This window comes from Ursus arctos, unplaced genomic scaffold (genome assembly GCF_023065955.2).
Source record: "Ursus arctos isolate Adak ecotype North America unplaced genomic scaffold, UrsArc2.0 scaffold_6, whole genome shotgun sequence".
Classification (NCBI taxonomy): domain Eukaryota; kingdom Metazoa; phylum Chordata; class Mammalia; order Carnivora; family Ursidae; genus Ursus; species Ursus arctos.
In genome coordinates this window covers 77,420,338-77,446,491 of record NW_026623078.1, presented here as the reverse complement: position 1 = coordinate 77,446,491, position 26,154 = coordinate 77,420,338, and the positions used below count along the sequence as shown (strand labels likewise).

At 48.3% G+C, this 26,154-nt stretch overlaps 2 protein-coding genes across 5 annotated transcripts in view; one reads left to right on the top strand and one right to left on the bottom strand.

Moving 5' to 3' along the window:
- OC90 (otoconin 90) overlaps positions 1-15,897 on the top strand; it is a 34,820-nt gene extending 18,923 nt beyond the window's left edge. Inside the window, exons 11-16 of the mRNA XM_057307804.1 lie at positions 429-479; positions 4,648-4,701; positions 8,824-8,940; positions 10,012-10,183; positions 12,945-13,051; positions 15,560-15,897. Of these exons, the coding sequence (XP_057163787.1) occupies positions 429-479; positions 4,648-4,701; positions 8,824-8,940; positions 10,012-10,183; positions 12,945-13,051; positions 15,560-15,897 (839 nt within the window). The remainder of the gene's footprint in view (positions 1-428; positions 480-4,647; positions 4,702-8,823; positions 8,941-10,011; positions 10,184-12,944; positions 13,052-15,559) is intronic.
- A 4,388-nt stretch (positions 15,898-20,285) lies between these two features.
- Positions 20,286-26,154, bottom strand: part of EFR3A (EFR3 homolog A) — a 106,137-nt gene continuing 100,268 nt past the window's right edge. For all 4 annotated transcript variants that reach the window (XM_026495395.4, XM_026495397.4, XM_057308165.1 and 1 more), the window contains one exon: positions 20,286-22,724. In XM_026495395.4, the coding sequence (XP_026351180.1) occupies positions 22,619-22,724 (106 nt within the window). In that variant the 3' untranslated portion in view covers positions 20,286-22,618. The remainder of the gene's footprint in view (positions 22,725-26,154) is intronic.

The following is a 26,154-nucleotide window of genomic DNA, read 5'->3' as shown; positions in this document are numbered from 1 at the left end:
AGGAGTGAGTGTGCGAGTCCTACCTCTACTATCTTCGGAGTCTGGCGCTCTATTTTCTGTGCCATCTGCCTCCCTTTGGAACAGAAGTCTTCCCAAGTAGGGACGACCTATCCCACAGCCACAAACGCTCGGGGTCTGCAGGCCTTTCGTCACCACAGCCTGGGTCTGCTAGTGTCACCTCTCCGGCCAGAACCCAGCACTGTCTGGAGTCGCTCCTGAGCTGGGGCCCTGCTGGGCACCCCACGCCCCAGGAGATGTGCAGAGGCAGCGGAAGCCTAGGACAGAACCAACAGCCCTTGTCTGGCAACACCTCTCAGGGCCCCCTTCCTCCCTTGGTCCAGCAGTCCCAACCTGTCCTCTAAGACTCGTGGCACTTGGTTTAGACACTAAGTTCCACCAGTCACTGATGTGGAAGCTTTCTTTTTCAGTGGTTCCTGTGGAGCCCACAGACGCCAACGCGATGGCCCTTTCAGGAGAAGGTGAGCACGAGGGGGCTGCTGTGTAACCCAAATACTCACGTTTGGATCATACCCCCTGCCTACTGACTGGAATTAGCTCCCTTAAGATGCCCCCTGCTTGGGTTTGCATTGAAACTGCCCCCAGATCATTCCAGAGCCACTCCCAGTTCTCCTGCCCCCCAAATCTCTGCTCTCTATGCTCTGCTTTTTCCCACACCCCTATTCCCACCTCAGTAGAATTATAAGATGCAGGACAGCCACCCTCAACCATCTGAAGTTGAATTTCAGATGAACAACAAATAATTTTTTTAGTATAAGTATATCCCAGAATTCGCATGGGATATACTTATACTAAAAATTGATGGGTTGTTCATGTGAAATCTAAAATTTCACTGGGCATTCTGTATTTTTATTTGCCAAGCTTGGCAACCCTATGCCTCGGGGGGCTCGCTCCACACGACCACCTCCCCAGAAGTGTGTGTATTTCCCTCCTCTGCTGCTGCTATGAGAACAGAAGCAGAGGCTCATGGTGCAGCTCCTCCCTGGCTGTCCTCCATGTCCAAGGGCATCGCATCCCCGACAGCTCCCGGATTGGACTCCAGGTCTAGAAAAAAGAAGACATGGCACTTACTCTAGGCCAAAACTTCACCATGCGCCCTGCCCGCACAGCAACCACTCCCAGTAGGGATTGATGGCGGCTAGTGGCCATTTCCATCCTAAACTGAGGACAGATTTGTCCCCCAACACACACGCACTCACATGCATGACCTAGCAGTGCCCACAAATGTGCTCCAGAAAAGGAGGCAGTCTGAGTGCAGGCACAGACATCCGTTACGGAGGGAAAAGGTATAGGGCTCACGATTGTTCTCACCGCTGTGGAAGGAAACACTTACGTTTGGGACTCAGGCAGCTTTGGGATGGAATCCTGGCTCTCCCGTTTTTCAGCTGTAGAACTCTGGAAGCATGGTTCGACCTCTCGAAGCTTCAATTTCTTCCTTTCGGATAGCAGGGATTGGCTTTTTTTTTTTTTTTTTTTTTTCCGTAATGGGCCAGACGGTAAATATTTTGGACTTTGTGGGCCATACAGTCTCGGTCACAATGACCCAAGTCTGCCATCGTAGCGGGACAACAGCCACAGACAATCCGAAACTGGGTGGGTGCGCCTGTATTCATCTGAAGCTTCATTTACAAAAACAGCCCGAGGGCTGGGCCGTGGTTACCAAGCCCTGGGAAGGGACGCTTACCCCTGTGCCTTAGGGCAGGGCAGCAGGGGATTAAACACAACAGAGCAGAGCGTGGGAAGACTTTGTGCACCAGCATCTTCTTCAGAAGTTCTGGCGTGGCAGTAAAACACAGCAATGCACTCTCAAGTCACATGCAGGACACTGGACAACTTGCTTAAAATATGCGATCTCATTTCTTGCTCACACAACCCTGTGAAATCGTTGCCATAACCTCCACGCTGACATGGTAAATGGAGTTAGAGAACGAGATTGTCCAAGACGGGGAGCTGGGTGGCAGGGCTGGGGTTCGAGGCGCGTCTGTCTTTACTGCTAGACTGAACTGTCTCTTAAGCCGTGCTCCCTGGTGGACCAGCTCCAGCAAGAGGGGGGACCTTTCTCCCGGAGAGAGGTCTCTTCACCCAAACACGGGCCTGATGCTAAATTGACCCCTTGTCCACTGAATCGAGACCAGTGTGTCAATGTTTCTGATCAGACTGCCAGGATCCAAAGCTGTCTTATTTGCAAGGGACCCCTGCCTGGCTCACATGCTGGTCTGGGCGGACAACTGAAGTGGACTGGTCTCTTTCCACAGTGGCTACTGGGACCAACACTGGCCCCCTGACCAGTCCCTCCAAGACAAGTAAGCAGGGCGGACTCCACAAGAGCACAACACGGAATCCAGTGTAGACATGCCTTCTCAATGCACCAGTTCAGTTCTGATGACCACTCTTCGATGGGGCTCAGAAGAGATACCAGTAGACCCATTTTTTTAGATGATGGAGGACACTGAGGCTCTGGGAGGTTAAAAGTTACAGGTGGCCCAGCATGAGACCTGCTGGACGGGTCTCGAACCCGACCTTGGGCTGCAAGACTGGTTTTGTCTCTGTGATACGGTAATGACTCACGGGGAACAGCCTCGCACCTGAAAACACCTAGGCCAGAATGTCATCAAAAGAAGTGATCTAACCGTTTACTTTGCTTGGTGATAAATAACCATGGGTTCTTTACTGATAAGCATAAATCACTCATAATAACCATTTACCAATTGCTAAGAATGAAGAGATAAACAAATGGATTCTTTGGTTAACAGGCAGGGACACCAGGGAGGACCTCGGTGGGCTGGCATATTCCTAAGCCCTTCCATACATCCTCTGAGCCTTCCCCCCTGGTCCTAGGGGGCCCATGTGATGATAGAGGAGGCCCTCCAAGAGGCAGTCATTTGCCTGGGGTCGTAGGACATACGATTCCGTTAGTTCTGAACCTGTGCATTTTCCTTTGAAGAGAACCATCTGCCCGACTTAGCACCTCTGAGGTCCTGTCTCTTCGCTGGAGCACTTCTGTGTGTCCACATCTTAAGCCAACTTGTAAGCCCAGTCTCCGCATAGCCCCATTATAACCTTCATCTTTGACACGTTGAATTTAAGGCAGCTCCTTCCTTCCTCAAGCGTGTTGGAATTACCATCGGTAGCTCTCTGTGGTACAGTCAGAAGAGAAACAGCAGCCCAGCTCAGTGATTAGGACGGTCAACTTTGTTTTTTTTTTAATAATAATTTTTTTATTATGTTATGTTGGCCACCATACAGTACATCCTTAGTTTTTGATGTAATGTTCCATGATTGTTTGCCTATAACACCCAGTGCACCATGCAATACATGCCCTCCTTACTACCCATCACCAGCCTATCCCATTCCCCCACCCCCCTCCCCTCTGAAACCCTCAGTGTGTTTCCCAGAGTTCATAGTCTCTCGTGGTTCATTTCCCCTTCTGTTTACCCCCCTTCATTCTTCCCTTCCTTCTCCTACCGATCTCCCTGCTATTCTTTATGTTCCGTAAATGAGTGAAACCACATGATAATTGTCTTTCTCTGCTTTTCACTTAGCATAATCTCCTCCAGTCCCGTCCATGTTGCTGCAAATGTTGGGTGATCGTTCTGATGGCTGAGTCATATTCCATTGTATATATGGACCACATCTTCTTTATCCAGTCGCCTGTTGAAGGGCATCTCGGCTCTTTGGCCCTGGGTTTGCATTCTGCCACTTCCTAGCTCCATGACCTAGCCCAAGTGACCTGTGTTTTCCGTGTATCTTCTTCCTCATCTCTGAATGAGGGGAGCCTGGTGCTCCCTCGTGGGGTTGTTGTTAAGTTGGTACAAGCCGAACACTCAATGCCGTATCTGGCACATAGTATGTCTTCGTCCATTCCAGCTGCTACAACAAAATAGCCTGTGAACAACAAAATTTATCTCTTGTGGTTTCTAGAGGCTGGAAGTCCAAGCCCAAGACACCAGCATGGTCCCATGGGGTGAGGCTCACTTCCTGGTTCATAGACAGCCACCTTCTTGCCATGTCCCCACATGGTGGGAGGATCCAGGGAGCTCTGTGGGGGCTCTTTCATAAGGGCACGAATCCCATTCATGAAGTCTCCACCCTCATGACCCAATCAGCCCCCAAAAGCCCCAAGACTATCCCACTGGGGATTAGGTTTCAACACATGAATTTTGGGGAAACACAGACATTCAGTCTACAGCATAGGAGGAGCCTAATAATGGTTAAACAACAACGGACTCATTTTACCGAGAACCGGGCTCAGTGGTCTTTTGGGAGCCACAGAGCAAGGAACTAGAATCCACAATCCTGCTGCCTTGTTTCTCTTTGTTCAAAAATATGTGATTTAAAAAAATTTTTTTTTGGTTGGAACTCCAGAGAAGTCTGCTTTCCTAAAGTATTTCAAACATGCACCTGCTTCTAGCCGGGCAGGCTGCAGCCACCTTGGTCAGCACGTCCGTGTCTGGGGAAGGGCGGTCCTCTTGGCTTAGCAGTGGCCCTGCCTTTACCAGCTCCCCTGGGAGGTAACGAGGGACAGACCAATGTTGCCCCCTGTACCCATGGGATGTGAACCTCTCCAGGATACCAAGGTGGGACAGGCTGGGGTCAACACTCACCCTGTCTCTCTTCTTTTGTGGGCAGAAGTGGGCCAAGACCAGAAAGGCACGGAAGCTGCTAGGACCTCATCGCCCCCAGGTAAGCACACTCGCTTCTCCCGCCCGTGGTTGTCCCTATACATTTATGGGCTCAAGTGTGTTCTAAACCATGGACGACTCATTGAGACCAATTTACTTACATATCACCCCCACCCCCAACGTAGACAACTGAAGTTAAAAGGTAGATCCATTAGTAGGAAGAAATGGAAGCCTACCTGATGAAGAGACACATTTAGAAAAATACAGAAAACTGTTCTGTTTTCTATTCAAATCACCTGTACTTCCTTCTATGTTAGAAAGATAGCCACTTTTACTCTCTGAAGGTACTCCCTTCTCATGTCTCCCACCGGCCCGAGCATATCCATGAATGTAACTAAAATGACTTGGTACCACGGCTCTGCAATCTGAGCCGTATGACTTTTAATTTTTTTATAATTATATTTTTTTATTATATTATGTTAGTCACCATACAGTACATCCCCGGTTTTCGATGTAAGGCTCGATGATTCATTACTTGCGTATAACACCCAGTGCACCATGCAATACGTGCCCTCCTTACTACCCATCACCGGCCTATCCCATTCCCCCACCCCCCTCCCATGTGAAGCCCTCTTGTTTCCCAGAGTCCACAGTCTCTCATGTAATCAGAAGGGGGAATGAAGCATGTATGACTTTTAAAAATGAGATGATATGCCCCTGACATTAAATATCTTTCTATAGCATGATTTGTAGTGGCCGCTGTACCATAGTTTCTGGTGGGGAATACCGTAATGCATTTAGCCAATTATTTCTAACACTTGTTCTTATAAATAATATACACTTTATACCCATCCACTTCTGATTAATTTGTCACAGTAAATGCTAGAAGCTGACTTACTGCACAGGAGGTGTGATCACTGTACATACCCACACAATATGTGTGTAACCATATGTTGTCAAATTGCCCCAGAGAAAAATCGACAACTTACTCTCATACCCGTATCCCATGGCCGATACTGGGTACTATTATTTAAAAGCAAGCAAACAAAAACCTGTACCATTTTAATAGAAAAAAAAAAAAAAAAACCACAGTAGCTCATTTCTCTCCCTTCTCCTCTCTGACGAAAATTGGAAGGGGTGCTTTCTGTACCTGAGCCAGGCTGGCCTCTCATTCTAGGAGCTTTGGACCAGGCCTGGACAGAATTCCCATATTTTAATCAAATTTATGGTGTCAGAGCTAAGGGCATTGAGACTTGAGCCAACGGTGGCCTCAGGTGCATGGTGACCTTCTCAGCCTGGGGGTAGAAAAGCCACAGGAATTTGTTCCCCAAATGGGGTGACCATTTTGGCAGAATGATGAATGCCACACGCCCTCATCTAAGGGGATGAGGTAGGGGTCTCATGTTTGATTAGTACCAAGAACCCAGAGAGCTCTTCCTCAGAGGGTGAGGGCTTCTAGAAGGACACTCAGACTCCGCAGGGAGCATACACGGGCATCTGGGGGGCTCTCTTCGCTTGTCGAGTTTTCCGCCAGGAGAGTCTTCAGCCCCAGATCAGATGTGTCTTCACGCTCACCGAGCGATTCTAATGGCTGCTCTTGACTCTTTCCTCCTTGCTAGGCATTTAGCTAGAAGGATTTATTCAAACACCAAAACAGGTATTATTAATATAGTTTTACAAATGGGGAAATTAAGATTGAGAGAGGCTAGTGATTTGCCCGAGGTCACAAAGCTAGTGTGTGGCTGGGCTAATATGCGAACTCAGATTTCCTTGCCTCTAAAACTGGGTTCTTACCGCTCCGCTCCACTGACTGGGTGAGTTTTCTCAAAAAGAAACAGGGCTGGACATTTGTTAAAGGTGGAAAGACAGATTTCACTCAGGCTTCCGTAGCGGGGAGGAGAAGACTGCAAGGTAACTATGCTCAACTCTGGTCTGTGGGGAGGTGACTGGGCCTTTTAGAGGGAGACTAGGAAGGTGGAGTCAGGGAAGGGGGAAATTCCCAAAAGGGGGTAAGGGGCTGTTTTCTGAAAACTGAGGCAAGGCAGGTGTTGGGTCAGTGTGGGTCTCAAGCTGTAAGTTCTTTGGGCTGTCTGGAGCTTTCTTGGGCAGGAAGTCAAGCGGAAGCAGGAACCTGGGTCATCCTGGGGAAACCAGGCTGGGGTTGGTCTAAATTTCCCAGTGTGGGGGCAGGGCATTGATGAAATAGTTTGTGCCGTGAGTTTGCAGTTCTCATAGGCCAGGTTTGAGGCCTGCTTGAGAGGAGGGCCCAGAGGAGCCCGGCTAAAGCCTGGTCAAGGAAAGAGGCTGTCAGCTGCCAGCAGTCTGGAGCATGGTGGAAAGAAACCAGTTCATGGGTTTCTGTTGGTGGGATTGGAGAGGGGGTGGGCATGTTAGACTCAGAGGACTGAGGGTACAACAGGGTCATTAAAGCCCTGCTCCCACCCCCCAGGGAACGGAGCATTGAGCAAGGACACAAAAGCCCAGAAGTATGAAGCAAACCAAAATGGCAGGTTTGGAGAGAGACTGCCAGTCAGGGCATCCCCGAGATGCCCAGGCCTCACCCAGAGCTCTGGGTCTGTAGATGGTGGAGCAGAGAATACAAAGCTCCCTTTGGCTGGACCAGACTGGGGTAGAGGTGTTGCTGCCTCTGGCCAAGAGAACAGATGGGGCTGACGCAGAGCAAAGGGGGACCTGGATGGCGCCAGGGAGCCTGTGTGCGGGAGGCAGAGCCGGATCACCAGCAGCCTTACTGGCTTCAGCAAGGACCTGGCACTTAATTCAGACTATGGTGAGAAGGTCTTCCAGGGTTCTGAGGAGTTTGAGGCGGGTTGTGCTTGCCTACATTACTGAGCACTGGGAGTTGGCTTCATTTCTCCATCGTTCTTGTCTCTTCACTGTCAACACCGTGCTTGGCCTCCGCCTGGCAGGTGCCTGATAGTAAACATGACATAGGCTGGGACACTTCTGGTCGAGAGATGTCATGCAGCTGGTCTAGCACGGGCTCCTGTCTGATGTAAGGTTATCACAGAGTATTTGTTTCGGTTTGTTGTTTTTTTGTTGTTGTTGTTATATTTATGTTCCATTTATTTACTTAATATAAATGTTTTATTTACTTTTGTTTCAAATTTTTATTTAAAGTCTAGTCAGTTAGCACATATTGTAATATTGGTTTCAGGAGTAGAATTCAGTGACTTGTCACATATAACACCTAGTGCTCATCACAAGTGCCCATCCCCCATCTAGCCCATCCCCCTCCCTCCATCAACCCTCAGTTTGTTCTCTACAGTTATGAGTCTCCTATGGTTTGCTTCCCTCTCTTTTCTTTTTCTTTCTTTTCCATTCTCTTATGTTCATCTGTCTTGTTTCTTAAATTCCACATATGAGTGAAATCATATGGTATTTGTCCTTTCCGGACTGACTTATTTCGCTTAGCATAATACCCTCTAGTTCCATCTGTGTCATTGCAGATGGCAAGATTTCATTCTTTTTCATGGCTGAGTAATATTCCATTGTGTATATGCACCACATCTTCTTTATCCAGTCATCAGTCGATGGACATTTGGGCTCTTTCCATAATATTTCTATTGTTGATCATGCTTCTGTGAACATCGGGGTGCATGTGTCCCTTTGAATCTGTATTTTTGTATTTTTTGGGTAAATACCTAGTAGAGCAATTGCTGGGTCATGGGTTAGTTCAATTTTTAACGTCTTGAGGAACCTCCATGCTGTTTTCCAGAGTGGCTGTACCAGCTTGCATTCCCACAAACAGCATAAGAAGTTCCCCTTTCTCCACATCCTCTCCAACATCTGTTGTTTCCTGTGTTGTTGATCGTAGCCATTCTGACAGGTGTGCGGTGGTATCTCATTGTGGTTTTGATTTGTATTTCCATGAGTGATGTTGAGCATCTTCTCATGTGTCTGTTGGCCATCTGGACATCTTCCTTGGGAAAATGCCTATTCATGTCTTCTGCCCATTTCTCAACTGGATGATTTATTTTTTGGTTGTCGAGTTTGGTAAGTTCTTCATAGATTTTGGATACCAACCCTTTATCTGATATGTCTTTTGAGGATGCTCTCCTAATACCTTGTTCTGAAAGATCTGCATTTGGGCTTGATCGTGTGTCCATGTGCAAATCTCTCCCTGAACTCCTTGTTGAATATGAGCCATAATGTGCGTTTCCAGGATCTGCAGAGATTGTAGTCTCGACAAAAGGAGTAACCATGGTCCCCGCCGGCTTGAAGTCTTTGGGCTTAGCTGTGTCATCCATCAAAGGTGGCCTAGAGGAGACAACTGGGACAGGTGAGTGGGAGCAGGTAGAGACGTGTCTGTCCTGTCTTGGCCTTGAGATCCTCTGGATGGGTCGGTAACAAAGGCCTTCAGGCCATGGTGTCACACTGTGACCTCTTCGTGTCAGTGTGACTAGAAGGCACCACCCCTTGCCAGGTGAGCTCATGGGACACAGAGGGGACCCGACTTGCCTGTGGCTACTTGGCTGCAGAGCCAGGGAAAGGGGCCCGCTGGCCTAGGGATCCCACCCTCTTATTGCCCCCCAAGGGAAGAGCTTGGCACCTTCCACACCAGGTTGTTGGAAAGAAGGAAACACCTGGGCTCTCACTGCCTCCCCCTTCTCTCTCCTCCTCCCAGGGGCCCCACCAGAGGCCCTGCACCTGCAAGGAGCTACAGCTTTGTAGCAATGCCACCTTCCAAGGAGGAAGGCTTTGTCAGTACCAGGCCAGCCCTCCACAGCATGCACTGCAGAGCGATGGAGAAAGCTGCATTTGAGAGGGAGGCTGGGTCCCTCTCCCAGTAAGCCTGGGATCGGGGGGTCTGCACAGGGGACCGTAGCCTAGCTCAGCCAAAGCTGCAGGCAGAGGAGGAGGGGATGAGGGGGGAGAGGAGGGTGCAGGAGGGCAGAGGCAGAGACAGAAAATCAAGGGCTCTGAAGGAGCCCCGGCAGAGTGTGTTAACCTCATGGAGTCAGGATGCCAAGGAGGACAGCCAGGATGTCCCCAGGTCACTGGGTGCTGCCGGGGCCTCAGTGGGACAGGGTCACTCTACTCAGCAATGACACGTGGCCGAAGAGCACCCCCAGTCCTGACCAGCCCCCCCACCCCTCGGGGGGGTTTAAGCAGGAGTCTGGGCAGAGCCACAGAAGCCTGACGATGAAGACTTGCTCTCTGAAAGCCAACTCATGCCAGACAGGAGGCCAGACAGGGGGACTAGCCCATAGCAGTTTTCCCAGAAGAATGGCGATGCGAGGCGAGGACACAGCGTTTCCTCGGATGATCGGTATCCATCCGGATCATTGCCTCCTCGTGTGAACTCTGTCCCGACGTCCCCTGCTTTCCTGACAGCCCTGTTTCTCATCAGCCTGTGACAGGTTCACCTTCCTGCACCTGGGAAGCAGGGACGACACACAGGTGATGCCTCAGCTCGGAGAGATGCTCTTTTGTCTGACATCCCGATGCCCGGAAGAATTTGAGTCTTACGGCTGTTACTGTGGGCAAGAAGGACGAGGCGATCCGAGGGATGCCCTGGACAGGTAGGGATGGGTGAGGGTGGCAGACCACTGTGCTGACGCTGCCCCCCGCCCCCCGTTAGAGGCGATAACCCCGCTCTCCGCTGGGCACAGCTTCAGGCTTCACAGAGGGCACGGCCTCGCTCGGGGCGGCTGCTCACTGGCACGGGCAGCCGAGGCTCAGGCTTGTCCGCGGTCACTCAGTGGCAGAGGGGCAGAGCCAGACAGATTCTGACCTGTCCATATGGGGGTCCAGAGCTCCTTTAGCTCTAACTGCAAAGACCACCCAGCGGCCCACCCAGCGGCCCCAAGACAGTCCACCTGCAAAGACCCTTCAGAAGACCCCAAATCTGCCTGTTTTGCAACAATCAACATGACAACTTGCCCTGCAGCTGGCCGCATGCAATTTAGCTTCTCAATAACTTTGTTTTAGAGATTTATTCATTTATTTGAGAGAGAGGTGGGGGGCAGCGCACTGGTGGAGGGCCAGAGGGAGAAGGAGAGAGAGTCCTAAGGTGACTCCGTGCTCAGCGTGGAGCCCGACGTAGGGCTCGATCCCACAACCCTGAGGTCATGACCTGAGCCCAAACCAAGAGTCGGATGCTTAACTGACTGAGCCACCCAGGTGCCCCATCTTCTCAATAACTTTTAAGTATAACTGCTCAATTTTATAACTGCCGCTCTTAGAAAAATTTTCAGTGACCTCGTGCATTGGTGAATCCATTCCTTTATTATGTACACATTCAGCCCACCTGTCTTGAGCTTTTGCTCTGTGCCAGGCGCTGTGGTAGGCGGTGGGGACACACAAATGGTTAAACCTGAATGACGCAGACGGAGACAAACAACGGGCGCCCCAGAGGAGCCGCCTGGTACGGGAGATGGGCAATTCAACGAAAAGACCACCAACACCATAAATGTGGTCGTCAAAACAGAGGGAACAGTGGAGGAGCCAACCTAGACATGAGCTGCAGGAATATTCCAAGGGTAGAGTTGACAAGGCGTAAAGCCTGACCGCATATGGGGACTGTCACGGCCTCTGGCCAGCGGGCTCTGTGCTCAAAAGGCATAGGACCCTTGGGCTGGTGGGGTTGCTGAAGGAAAATGAACAGCTCAAGTAGATACTGGAGACAGGGAAAAGTCAAGGCCCAGGGTTATTAATACACAGGCTGCTTTGACGGCAGGCACATGGGGCATGTCACCTGCAGGTCAGATGCTGTCTGGCCGGCTGTGTCACTCCCCAGGCCACCTGCCTCCTTGGCCTTTCTCCCCTTGCCGCTCACGGCCATCCGGAACATACCATCCAAGCTCCGCAGGGCATCCAGTGGGGAGGGAGCTAGGGGCTCTGCTACACAGCCCATCTTCAAAACTTACCTCCCACGGGGTGACACTGAAGACGTGTCTGTTCTTGCAGAGTGTACACCACACTGCGGAATCATAAGCGTGTCTACATTAGGAAATTCGACAGCGTGGGCTCCACTCTCTGAGACAGAGAACCGTGTAGATATTGCTCCTGAGGCCACAGCACTCAGTGCGACAAAGCAAGGGGTAAAAGTCTAGGCAGACGTCACCGTGTCCTGTTCAACCCCATGGAAAGGCAGGGCGGTTGCTCCTGACCGCTGGCCATATTTCACAAAAACGTGAGATTTGACCAGCAGGCAATTAAGTTACCATATGGCTTCCCTGACTTCCACGGGGAAGAAATTAAAACAAAGCCATCGCCTTGACCAAGGAAGAGTTACTCAAATGGATCTCCTTTCCTGCAAGGGTGTCTTTTCAAAACCATGTATACTTTACATTCGGGGCGATCCGCGTGACTTCTAAGGGTATTTTGATCTCGGGTGATTTCTGATTCACTCGCTGACTTTAGATTTGAACTATGATCTTAGCTACCCACCACCACCCGCCCCAGGCAGGTGCACGCACCAGTGTGGCTCCACTGAGCGGGGCTGCCATTCGTAACCGACATGGACCTCCAGCCGCCGGCCGCTGTGGCGGGCACGGTGGGGGTGCTCCCCCGACTGCTGGCCACGGGGGAAGGGATACTTGGCTGAGCACAAGCTCTACTCAAAGGCAGCCGTGCTGGAGCCCTGCTGTGGCTGCGGCCTCTGACGCCACGTGAGAGCTCTTTGAGGATGGGGCGAGTGGCAGCTTCTCTGGGCTGGAGCCGTCACAAGATTCCTCTGGATGTCCATGTGGCTGGGGGACACTGGAGACCATGAGGCTTTATCAGGCCCAATTAGGGGGCGGGGGTGTCTAGACACCGATTCATTCCCATATGGTTACTGAGGCTTTGCTCCATGCAGGACGCTTTTCTTGATGCTGTTCTTTATTTATGCTCAAGATCATTGCTCTCTTTCAAGGCTGGGGTCCAAAGGGGTGCCCTATGGATGTGGGATTAACTGTTCTATTAGGTAAAAGGTTGGAGGAAGCGGGGTCACTGCTAGTCCCTATGGCATCTTTGTGTAAACTAAAAACGGCACCCCTTCCTCAAGACTATTTCCATCTGTTGGCAAATTGCTGTCATAAATATGCAAATCATTCATCTTTGCAGTCAACAAAGTGCTAATAAGAATACAAAAAAAGTTTTTTTTTTTTGTATTCTTACAGTGTGACTGACACGGTTTTAGATGTGGCATCCTTGTGCAGTGCACAACCTAAACAACCATACATGGAGACCCTATGTGTGTTCGAAAGGAGGCCTTGGCTTCTCTCACTGCTACAGGGATTATGGGAGAAGCCAGCCTTGAAGGAGTTCCTGGCACAGCTGGGTTTTCCTTGGTCTTAGGTGCTGTTTATCCCACCACTGCTGCCTGGAGCACGTGAGGCGGCTGGGCTGCCTGCTCGAGAGGCTTCCTCGCTCACCAGTGGAGTGCGTGGATGGTACGGCCAAGTGTAAGTGCTGTGGGCTATTCAGGGAGCTATGCCTTCACTCAGGTCAGCATCACGTACGGCTCAGGCCTCCTGATGCTTTCCCAAACACGTTTTCGTCTATAATGTGATTTCATACTCTTCTTAACCGTGAGGCACACTTACTACCCGATCCTGCTGAGGGCACAGAAGTTCAAGAGGCTAAGTCAGCTGCCAAAAGTCAGAGCTGGGTAGGAGTAGACCTGGAACAACAGAAACCACGCTTACGGGGTGCCTGCCATGTGCCGGCCGAAGCTCTCTAGACGGATTAACAGCGTTAACCCCCAACAATCCTGTGCGAAGCACCAGGTTCTCCCTTTACGGAGGAGGTGGCCGAGGCCAAGGTCACACCGTAGAAAGAAGCTGGTGGTGGGAGTGGGAGTGGAGCCTGGAAAACCACGTTGCCTCAGACCCAGAACCCAGTCCTCGAGCTGGGGGCTCTCGTGGCATTTTGTTCTCCTCCTGAGAAGCAGAAGCCTTTCCCGAGTGAGACCTCCCAAGGAGCCCCACGGAACGGGAGCGCTCTGGCTGAAGGCAGTGGACTTGCAGCCCCCGTCCTCCCTCTCCTGGAGCCTCTGGGGCCTGCTTTCCGCGTCCACCTTTGCAGTTTAAAGGCCCTGCTCCCTGGAGCATGTCATGAGAGCCCCATGAGGGCTTGTTCCCATCCTTGTGTTTCCTCCAGGGAGGCCCCTGTCCTTCCTCTGCCCTCCGTCAGCAGTGGCAGGGACCTCCCTGCCTCCTTGCGTGTAGGACCACGCGCACCTGTCGCGTCCCGGGAACCCCATGCTCACGTGCCACTCGCAGCTCCTGCACTCACTCACTCAGTTATCTATCCCACACACCTTTCCTGGGGACGAGGAAGGCACTGGACAGGCACGATCCCTGCCTCAAGTCCCCCGGAAGGTGCTCCCTGGAGTGCAGGGGCTCCGGGAGCCGCGGAGGGGGTCTGAGCCCACAGAGCAGGGCCCAGGGGCGGGAGAACTGAGCAGAGTCAGAAGAGAGGGTGTGGAGAGATCTTGTAAGAGGTTGTCAGGCTCCCAGTCAGCCACACTGGGTATGGATGTTCCAGGAGAAGGGGAAAGAGCAAAGTCGTGGCACTTGGGCAATTCCTGGCAGTGCAGGAACAGAAAGTGGGGGTGGGAACGGCTGCGGTGCCAGGGAAGGTGGGGAGCTAGACAGTTTGTCCCGTCGGGGCACAAGGAGCTGGGGTGGGTTTAGAACCATGAGTGACAGGGTAGGTTATTGTCATCGTTCGATGTCATTGTGCCGCGGGGTCCCACCTGCTCAGCTGAAGAAGGCTCCTTCCCTATCCCTGCAGCCTCACGGAAGCCAGGAGCACGGCACTGGGGGTCTGAACGCCTGTGGGGCTCCAGGGACCCAGGTCAGCCCTCTGTGAGCTCGGAGCAGTGTCCTGCACCAGACGCAGGGCTGGGTCATGAGAATTGAGGGCAGAGCCTGCTCCGCGCCGTCCAGACACGAGGCCCAGAATCGCTCGGGGGAGCAGGTCCCTGTGTGCGTCCACTCTGGCCCCTCCTCCTTCTGCTTCCTCGTGTTGGGGCTGGTGTGGAGGCCAGTCTAGGAAATTTAGAGGGTCTGCATGTGGAGAAAAAGTCTGGCTGATGAACACTTCATGGTAGGTTCAGATGGAAAAAAGTGAGAACAAATACATCTTTAGCTCCACTGAAAACTACAGGTGAGAATAATACTTGCAGGAGGCATATCTAAGTACCTTCAAACACATGACTTCATCTGAGTCTGATGATATCCATCCCCACCCCCACTGCATGCAACTCAAACATTCAAGAAATCGGGCAGGGTTGCCAGATCTAGCAAATAAAAATGCATTAACTTGAATTTCAGATAAACAACAAGTAACTGTGTAGTCTAAGTATGTCCCAAATGGACATCCTTATATGAACATATTTATCTGAAATTCACATTTAACCAGGCATCCTATAATTTACCCGGCAAGGTTAAAATAGACTGGATGAGAACCACTTCCATCTGACAAACGGGGAAGGTCTGGCCCAGAGAAGTAAGCTGTTTAACAGCTCTGCCCAACAAATATTTTCCAAGTGCCAACTCAGGAAATAGGGGTCAAGGATTAACACGTGGGCTCTGCCGGCAAGGTTCTCCGTCCAGCAAGAGGGAAAGGTAGACAGACACAGATTCATGCACAATGTCATTAACACGCCACCTGCTGGGATAGGAGCCATGGGTGGGATCTGATGGGAGCCCACGGGGAGAGGTTCCCTTTACCCTGGGGGCTCAGAGAAGCTTTTCTGGAGGAGGGGGCATGCCAAGGGCAGTCTGGACGAACAGGTATGAGCTCACCAGGAGGAGAAGGGAGAATATTCCCAGCAGGGAGATCACGGATGCTGGACGTCACAAGGTTATAGGATGGTGGGTGGGGGGACAGGGCTGAAGGGGCAGCCAGGCTGGTCACGTGCCATCCTACGTCACATGTCCGCTACTCTGTTCTTGCCCTCTAAGGTGTGGGGCAGAGCCTGTGTGCGAAGCTGCTTTGCGCCTGTGACCAGACGGCGGCTGAGTGCATGGCCTCTGCCTTCTTTAACCAAAGCCTCAAGTCATCGGGCACACAAGAGTGCCAGGGCCACCAGCTGTCCTGCGAGGACAGCATGCCTGGGGGGCCTGCGGCTTCCTCCCTTAGCTCCAGCTCTGAGGAGAACAGCGAGGAGGCCATGCCCCGCACAGAGGGCCCGAGGAGAACCAGAAGATTTCTGGGGAAGTCACTTGGTCCTGTGGGGACCAGGCGACAACATGGCCCCAGAGAGACCCCTGGAGAAAGCAACAAGCATCCCCCGCACTAGGTTCTTCCCATTGCTGTCCTCTCTGCGCCTCCGTCTCTGTCCTCCCCTGTGCTCAGCAGGGGCTCAAAGGCACAAGAGTGGGCGAGCCCCGTGCATTGGGATGCATGTCAGCTCGCGTGGGAATGTCTCTGTACTTCTTCAGTGCGCCCTGGGAGCGCAATAAATACTCCAGCCGGTGTTCGTTTTGGTTCTGTTTTGAAGAAATGCTGTAGATACAAGTGCGAGGGGATGTCAGACATAAGGTGACAGAGCCAGGGAGCCAAAACTTCTCTCCACTCCCTCATCACTGAAAGCTATTTTTCTTCTATTAGAATAATAAAAAAGAAGAGTATATTTAATCAATCTTATGAGCTCACCTGTGGGACACCAGTAACCCGAGGATATGTGCCAAGGACTGAAACGACAGCTCTTCTGCCCCTCAAAACACCCCAGCCATTCGAGTTATTCTGAATGGCCACGTGCCACGGCTGCCACCACCACGAAGAATTTCGGCTCACTCTTACCTTAGGTCCTCATCTTTTTTTTTTTTTTTTTTTTTTTTTTAATATGGTTTATTCCAGTGGCTAGAAGTTTTGGGGTGTAAATGCCCGTGCTGACAGAGGCAGGTTCATATCATGGTAATTGTAAAAACCTGAAATTATATCCATCCTTCCATCCAGCCACTCACTGACCCATTAGAGATGCCCCTGGGTACCAGGCAGAAGGTAGTGTGTTACCAGAATCCTCCTCCATATTCGATGGGAACACAAACTCCTTGGTTCACATCACATCCCTGGTTCTCCATCCCCGTAAGTCACGTGTCTGGTAGTAAGAAGGTGAGCGTCCCTGCCTGCTCCTCAGACACACGGGAAAACAGAGCTGCTAGGGTTCAGCGTCCCTGACCTTCTCATGGCAGGGAAATAATCCCAAGTTGGCAACAAGGTTAAGAAATTAAAGGTCACGGTGCCAAGCCCATAGCAGACATCCTTCCCCGCCCTCCAAGGGATTCGTGTGATGAGCACTCTTTTTTTTTTTTTTTAAGATTTCTCATTTATTTATTTGAGAAAGAGAGAGAGTGAGACCGAGCAGGGGGAGGGAGTGGGAGAAGCAGGCTCCCTGCGGAGCAGGGAACCCGACACGGGGCTCGATCCCAGGACCCCAGGAACATGACCTGAGCCGAAGGCAGACGCTTCCCTGGCTGAGCCACCCAGGCGCCCCGTGATGAGCACCTTTTGATGAGTCCAGCACATGGGTACCTTCGTTACCAGGTGACCTTAACTAACCGCCGAAGTTGGGGTTCGCCCAGAGGTCTCGCTGGCACGCGAGGGAAAGCGTGCGTGGAGACTGAAGAACTAGGACAGGAGAGGTAGCCAGTGACGGGGGCCTTACCAAGCCGGTCACAACGAGAACCCACTACACACCGAGAGGAGAGCGCGCGGGGGACATCAGCTTCCGTCACATCAGCCTCTACGCCCGGGGAGGGGACATGGCCTTCTGGCCTGCGGCACGCGGGAGCCAAGCCCGCTCCCTGGCGGAGGAAGCCTTCAGGCAACGAAACGCAGGTGCTGGCGGCCCAGTCAGCCAGCGGGCATCGGGTGGCAGAGGGGCACTGGCTGCGACGGAGGCATGGCTGGCCGGCTCCTTCCTTCAGCCCCAAGCTGGGTCCCAATGGTCCACTCCCACGGGCGGTCCCAGTGCCAGGCTGGCCACCTGCGTGGTGACCGGGCCTTCTCCACACCATCACCTGGGGCAGCTGACCCACTTCGCTCTGGTTCCCACCCAGAAAACCCCTTCTTAAAGTGGATTTTTCTGCTCTCTGGTGCTTTATCTCCCCTCGTCAGACCGCCCACACCCCCTTGCACTCAGCCCGCAACTCTGTAGGACTGTGAAGGGTCTGAGATCTCACCTTTCTCTCAACTTGTAAATTCGTCTGCACTTACGGATGTTGGCAGAGCACACGAGACACCCCGGGTCAGAGACCAAGGGCTTTATTGTCTACGGCAATGGCAGTAGCCAGAGTATCAGCATTTGTGCTGGTCCCTCAAGCCCCGAGGCACGGCAGAGGCTGAGGGACACCTCCACAGAAGGCGGCCTTCCCTACACAGGAGAACCGTGTTCAGGGACCCGAAATTACACACTGACTGTTAGCCCAGAACACATTTTTTTTTTCAAAGCAGGCTCCACACTGGGTGTGGAGCCCAACGCAGGGCTTGCACTCATGACCCTGAGATCAAGAGTTGGAAGGTTACCGACTGAGCCACCCAGGCCCCCGGCCGGAAACACATCATCTTTATACAGGATGATAAAGACCTTATCTTTATATAAGGTCTGCCCTTGGCTCCAAGCAGAGTCTGCTGGCCAGAAGACAGTGAGGAGATAGCCCAGAATGAAGGCTGTGGGCGCCTGCATGCTCACATGGCATGCACAGACACGGGGAGAACTGTCGGGCAACAATGGTCTCAGCTGATATTCCACTGAGAAAATGGAAGGTTTCCAATGGCAATGCCCTCCTCTTCCTGCTGCCAAAGCTACAAAGTGACCTGCAGTCTCTCTATTCCCTCTTGTTACAATGAACTAAGTGTTCCTTGTTCAGATCCAAGGTCAATCCCTCCACCCAGGCTCTGTGTATAATGCGCTACTGCCTTCTCAGTGCTTGACTCCTGTCAATATTTCCTTTTCTTTTTGAGAGAGAGAGAGAGAGTGTGCACTTGTGTCGCGGGGGTGGGGGGGTGCAGAGGGAGAGAGAGAATCTTAAGCAGGCTCCACGCCCAGTGCAGAGCCTAATGTGGGGCTTGATCTCATGACCCTGAGTCATGACCTGAGCTGCAATCAAGAGTCAGACGCTTAACTAATGGAGCCACCCAGGTGCCCCAATATTTCCTTTTTTAACCAATTTATTCCTCTTCTGCATCAATCTAACCAGCATGCAAACATGCCCTAAAATCCCCATCTTTAAAAACCCCTCGACTCATGAAGCAGCATGGGGGAAGCGTGAAATTGTCCACCTGATGCCGCCAGCTTTAGTCGGGTGCTTAAACGCCAAACTAGACGGTGCTCTGCTGGGCACTGTTTACCTGACTCGACATCATCCAACGCCTGCCTCTTACTCCACACGCTGCTGTGCCAACCAGCTGCACACGGGCTTCGACCTGCCTCATTCAGAGGTGGGATCTGACAATGTCTGCCTTCCGAACTTCTCACAGGACTTCCCTGAGAAGAAAGCATGGGGCACCCTGGGAAACCACTCAGCGCTCAAGCACACACAATCCAGAAATGGCGGCGGGGGGGGGGGGGGGTTTGCTGCCAACAGGCCACGAACCTCCTTGTGAGAACATCCAGCAGTCACCTACAGTGATGGACAATTCCTCCATAAATCCTCTTAATGAGCCTTTTCTCCTTGCATTCCACAGTTCCAGGCCCCGGCCAGGTTTGCAGGGATCGCAGCCCAGAACAATCCCCGTGTGTAAGCCTTTGCCTTAGCCCAAGTTCTCCTAAAGCAGAGCCTGCGGCTCACAGCGCAAGGAAAAGGCAAAGTTTATCGCAGGAGGAGGAGGGGGCGCTGGATGCTCTATCTGGGCTCTGCTTTTTCATTCACATGAACTTGGTGCTTGAAATCAGTACTTACCAGAACAGCTGGCAGGATCCGACCAGTTAGGGCTGGAAAGCGACGCAGCACGTGATACAGACCGTTCCCTCTACACCGCAGCTCCCCGGAGATGGATTAGCAAACCAGGGTGGCCGAGGGAACTAGAGCCGCTATTTATTTTTTCTTAGAGGCTTTGTATAAGTTACAGAACAAGGAGAGCGCGCTGAGATGCAAACATAAACACTGACGCAGAGCCGGCAACTGCGCCTCGCCAGCGCCCAGGAGGAGCTCCGCCTTCGCTGCCCCTCGTCATGACCGGCGGCTGCGGTTCTGACTCGGCCACGGCGGTGAGGGTGCATCCGCCTGGCAACCTGGTTTTTACTAAAGCTCTTCATTTTTAACTAAAGCAAAATATTAAACAAACTTAATTTAGTAAATGTAGTAGCTATTATCAATACCTACGTATCCAGAAGTAATTCGATTCGGTTTTATTGCTTACATATGAGTTGTAAAGTGAATTTTTACATTTCAAAAAAACTCAGTTACATTTATTACATATATTGGCATGACTAAGACAAACGGGTTCCCTTTTCAGATGGGAGGAAGAGACATGTTAATTGCTGGTACAGGGTGGTATTATTCTGAAAGAGAACATGTTCAGGAGCTGAATTAAGCGGTGTTTGTGTTGTGTGCGCGTCTGTATATTCAGGTAAACGCCAATGGCAAACTCCACAGAAGCAGAGTCAACACAAATATAAGAAATGTTTACGTGCTCAATATTCGGTGTCAAGGAAAAAAACGAAGCAGGTGCATACGGCAAAAAGAGAATGATTAACAGTTTATTAAGAGTTTTAAATATCTACAAAAATATAGCCATACGGGGAACTTCAATAAATCCTAAACTTTCAGTCTCCAAACTGGCTATAATACAGGACACACACCCATTACCCGGCAGGGTGTCTTGAGATCTCTTGGAAAGGGACAAACCAAAGAAAAGACCCACTTCTTCGGAATCACTATTAACAAGACCAGTTCAGTCATCTAGGATATATATAAGTCTACTGTGATTTAAAAACAACAAGAAAAAAACCCCCACAAACCCCACAGCAACAGTTTACAAACAGACTGAGAAAGGTGTGATAAACATTAATTCAAATGGTTTTCCTTTACGTGCAACACATGCATTTTTTTAAACCACAGAGACACATGAAATTTTGTAAAGTCTGTTTTCCATGAGTGCAAACGAATATAGATCTCCTTTACTTATACTATTAAATTATATATATTTTTCATACAAAAGCACACAGTGTTAATCTGTAAAATGACATCCAAGTGGATGATGATTGTTTTTGCATGTCCCCCTGCTTAGATTTTTTTAAATGCACAAAAATACACTTCTTAAAAAATACAGAAGAAAAAAAGGGAAATAAAAAACAGAAAACCTGGCCTGTTATGTGACGACACATTTTACCCAATCAAGAGGCAAAGCTACAGTGACAGCTGCAAGGCCATTCAACGCCTGCACTATTATTCTGAAAACAGTGTCCTGTTTACCTACATTTAACACACCGCCCAGGAGGGCTGGGTATCATTTTATGGGTTTAAATGACTAGGATCTTTTCAAAGATGTTTCAAGACGCTGTGCTTCAGTTTATTAAAACAATCTGGGGTCTGTTTATACTTTTGTCACTTCCTGACTTTTTTCTGTTTCTTGCCCAGGTGCCCAATAATCATAAACACAAACTTACAACCTGCCATTGTCACTGTAAGTTTTCAAACAAAAACAAAAGATAAAAACTGAATTAGTTTTTGAGCTACAATTTCTGATATGTATATTGTTCTTTGTGAAAAGAAACAATCTGAAAAGGCAATACAATTATAAAGAGGTTATTCTATCAAAATGTCCTACGAGAATTTCATAAGACTTGCAAAGAAAGTCCTTCATTTTTGCTGTGTGATGGAATTCACTAAAAAGCACACAATTTTAAGAAAACACTACAGGCCTGTGAGCACATGTGCAGAGCACACATGTAACCGTGGGAGCTTAAATCAACAGCAGCTCACACTGACGATCCTTGGCACGCGTGACTGCTAAAGCCACACGCACTCTTCAGATGTGATACAAATCGTAAACAGATGCGCACAACTTAACGGTTCAAATCTTACAAATGAAAAGTCCCTTTGGAGAATTTTCTGACCACGATGATTTTAAACAATGCACAATATAAAAATGTAAATAATGTGCTTTTGATAGAACTCAAAATGTACACACTCTTCACAGGTGAACTAGTAGCTGTTTCAAAGGTCTTTTTTTCCTACACTAAATATAGATCTGATTTAATTAATGGAGCCACAGCAAAATACTACTATAATTTCAAAGTATAGTCTGTAAACTAATACATCTTATGATGTAAAAAAATATTGCACAGTTTGGTACGCCAAGAGTAAGCTCTAAGCTTCTCTCAAGTAGAATGGTCAAACTCTCGGCAGGAAACACAGTATTACAAGAACTAGACACTTTTAAGTATGGCGATTTTAGGGTTGGTCATATTCTAGGAATATTACTCAACGGATGTCTTATTACCATAAACAAGTTGAAGAATGCCTATCACATGTTATTATAGATCACAACATCTAAAACATGGGGACAAGCCACAGAACAGTTTTGCAGCCCCAAGATTAGCAATATATTTGTATGTATTTGCTTTTGCAGATAACCAAACACAAAAGCAATTCTACTTCTAAGCAGTTGTGTAGATGTGTAAGAATACAGTAGACACTTCGTACATCTTCAACCCTCTGAGGCATATTTTTTAAAATTACACGTTTGTGAAAAGTTTAAAATACACTGTTTAACTATGGAATAATGGGAGATCAACACAGGCCCAACTTCGAAAGCCAACAGGAATTGCAAAAGAAATGATCACGGCAGAAATCCATCTTTAAAGTACTCTACATCACGGCCGGCTCCACCATTTCCAATGTGGTGTGTGCCAAGCATTTGGTTGAAGAGAAGTCTCACTGTTATTCTCAAGAATGATGTTAATACGCATTAAGCAAACCCTGAAAACTCAGTGTGGCCTTAATTTTTCGGCTTTAGGTCTTATGGTCTTCATATTTTTCGGCTTTAGGTCCATTTAGGTCTTCATGAGCCACTCAGTACACACACAGATCTGGAAACTTCATCTCATAGACTGGGACAGACTGGTACTGGGCATGCCCAGAAGTAATGGTCAGTGTTCCTGATGGACTGGGAGGAGGGCTGGAAGAGAAGAACAAGCCACGGTCAACACTGGAAGGCTGTTCCTTTCACAGAGCACTCTCCTAACTCCCTGCGAACAGCAGAGTGCTGGCTAGCTACGAGGCTATGTGGGGGGAAAGATGACCATGCTATCAAGCTGATCCTAAGTCTGAACTTAAGAACACGTGTGTGTGATTTTTCAGAACAGGATTACACTCTACCCATTCTTGCTCTGCTCCACTAGCAGAAAAGTCTTTCGTACGTTCACATACTTGTCCTTTTTGCTGACAGCAGGGCAGTCCATCACGTGGACACACTGGGACTGATCTAATCCAGTGGATAAATGCAGGTTCATTTCCATTTTCCAGTATTATAAATAATGTTCAGAGCTCTACTCTTATACACACATCATTTTATCCTGATTGTCTCTAGGTTTACAGTCGTACAAACAATTTCCTAATCAAAGCACACTCACAATTTTGACTCTGATACACACTGCCAGAATACCAGCAATTTATACTTTTAACATTGGACTATACTTGTGCTCTTGTTCTTTTTTTTTTTTAATCTTTGCCAATCTGGTAAGCAAAAGGGGATTCATTCCTATTTTTATTTTTAGTTTTTGGGTCACTACTAGTGCTACATATCACAAAGAGATCTACAAAAGATGTAGTACCCCTTGCCTATATTTGTACTCAGATGTTTTTCTCTTATCAATATGGGAAACTAATTTTTTTTTTGTATGATACTAATGCTTTTCCACAATTGTACTATTTGAGTCTCAATCCTGTCTTTTGGGTTTTGTTTTGCCAAATGTTTAAAAATCTTACCAAAAAAATCACTTATGATTTCTTGTGACTAAAACTACAGATTCATCTGCAGAGAACTGGTGTCTTTAAGATACTAACTTTCTTTTCAAAGCATGGTATGAGTTTTCATTTATGAAGTATTCCTATGCATATTTCAGAGATTTACAGTTATATAAGTCTACATAGTTCTTGGAGTTTGTTAGTGTTTTATAGTTATGAATATATGGGAATACATTTTTATTACCATTCATATAGTGATGAATTTAATTAATGTAGCACAAATATTAACTTCATATAACTATCTAACTGTAAGCTGTTCTTAAGCTATTCAGTTGTTTCTATTTTCCTGATATATTATTCTATTTCTGGCAACTAATAATTATTTTGCAATCACCATTCCTGTATTTGTAATATCCCCCCCTTTTTAACTGAGGGATAATTTTCAGAGTGAAATGCACAGATTTTAAGTATACTGTTTGACAAGAATCGATAAACATATACACCTGTGTGATCACACCCCAATAAAAATAATGTTCATCATTCAAAAAAAGTTCCTTTATGTCCCTAGTCAATTTCTCCCTATTCCCAGATCCCCACATCCGACTATGTTCTGATCTCTATTGCTGACGATTAGTGTTGCTTGTTCCTAAATCTCATACAAACGGTCTATATATACAGCCTGTAAGAGTGGTCCATACCAGCTACACTCTTTTATGTCTGGCTTCTTTTGCTCAAGATGTTTTATTTTAGCCAAAAAAGATGTATTCCTTTTTACTGAACAGTATCTCACTACAGTAAGAATATCACTATTTGTCTATAGTCTATCCACTCTCCTGTTGACGGACATTTGGTAAGCATAAAAAAGCTGCTACGACATTCATGTGCGCATCTTTCTGTGAATATAAGTTTTCATTTCCCTGGGTAAATAAATACTGAGAAATGGCATTACAGGATCAAGAGCATAGTTAAACTTTGTAAGAAACTGCTACAGTTTTACAAAGTGTACATTTTATATTCTCGTGAGCACTGTAGAGCATTCTTCTAGAACGTCCTATATACGGTTAGGCTCACCCTATGAAATTCTTTCACACATTTTGTCACTCTGTTTTTCCTTTATGAGCTGGTTCTTTTGTAGTTTCCTCTTTTCTCCTAAAACACGTGTATATTTCCCTTTAAATTCTTTAATGTACGTGTGTGTGTATTTTTAGGTCCTTGTCTACTAATTCCAATAACTGGATCATCTGTGGGGCTGCTTATTCTTATTGCATTTTCCTGCTTCTTTGCATTTATCATTTTCTTTATTGCACTAAGGTCAAAGGGAATGAAAGCACAATGGAGACTGAAGTGTAAGACTGTTCTGTTTCTGTTCTTGAGAAAACAAACCCTTTCCTCTGTCTGGTGGTTAGAGCGTAGGCAAATGAGCAAGAGGAAATACATCAAACAAGAACAAAAACCTCTGTATCATATAAGCTATTCAGAACTACTGCTTTGTAACTAGGTGACCTTGGATAAGTTACCTAACCTCTAAGTGCCTGTTTCTATACCTGCCAAGTAAAATTAATCATTATCCTTTGTAAAGGTCTGTTAAAAATATTAAATGAAATAATGTACTTAGTATAGTGCCTAGAAAAGCATCAGTGTTCAATAAATAATAACTATTAGTAGTAAGTGCTCAATAAATGTTATTCGAAGGATTTACAGTACCAATAAAAGAAAATTAGTCATAATCCTTATTCTAAATATTCAATCCACATAGCTGTGACAGTCTGATTAAGTGTAACATGGTGGGTCCTAGCAACATTCCTTTTAAGAACGGAGTTATGGATTTGAATTGTGATTTTTCCACTCAGTAGCCAGATGACCTTCAATAAGTTATTTCTCTAAAGCCTCAAGTCTTTTTACCTAGAAAGCACACACACACACACACACACAAATAGCACCTACCTACCTTTTTAGGGCTGCGGTGAGAATTAGCAAAAACAACAGAAAACATGTAGCATAAGACCCATTACAAAACAGGCCATTACTACTATAATTAACAGGCGCCAAATAAGTAAATAAATGCCCACAGTCATCAATTTTCTCTGAATCGAAGGTACATCACGTATTGCATATTATAGTCTGATTCTCTTCTGAAATTTTTTAAATGAGTAATTCTTAGCTAACTGGGGATGGCAGGCATGGTGGGGAAATGCCTAGAATAAGAGGTGTACTGATGGAAACATGCCTTGCATAGGACGGCCGAAAAAAGGCTGAACTAAGAAAGCAAGCGGACGACAGCATGTACCTGTCTCTCCTATTTATAGAATCCTATGCTTGAAGCAAAACAGACTTAGCTAGCTCACCAAGTTGAAAATACAAGAGATACCACTGATGTATAAAAAACTCCAAAAGCACAGCTTCGAACTATGGCTCCTCCACTGTGCCCCTCAGACAAAGGCCAGTGTCCACACTGAGGTCAGCAGAAGGACATGCGTAAGCGCTTTCCCCAGAGGGAACCTGCCGTTGTCGCTCCCTCTGTCTGTGGTTCCCTACTTCGGCACCAACAGACACAAGTATGTAACCACAAGACCAATTACGTTAGATGCCGTATGTTTGGGACATAAAGTTACAACAGGACTGAAATGGATATGACTGAGGAA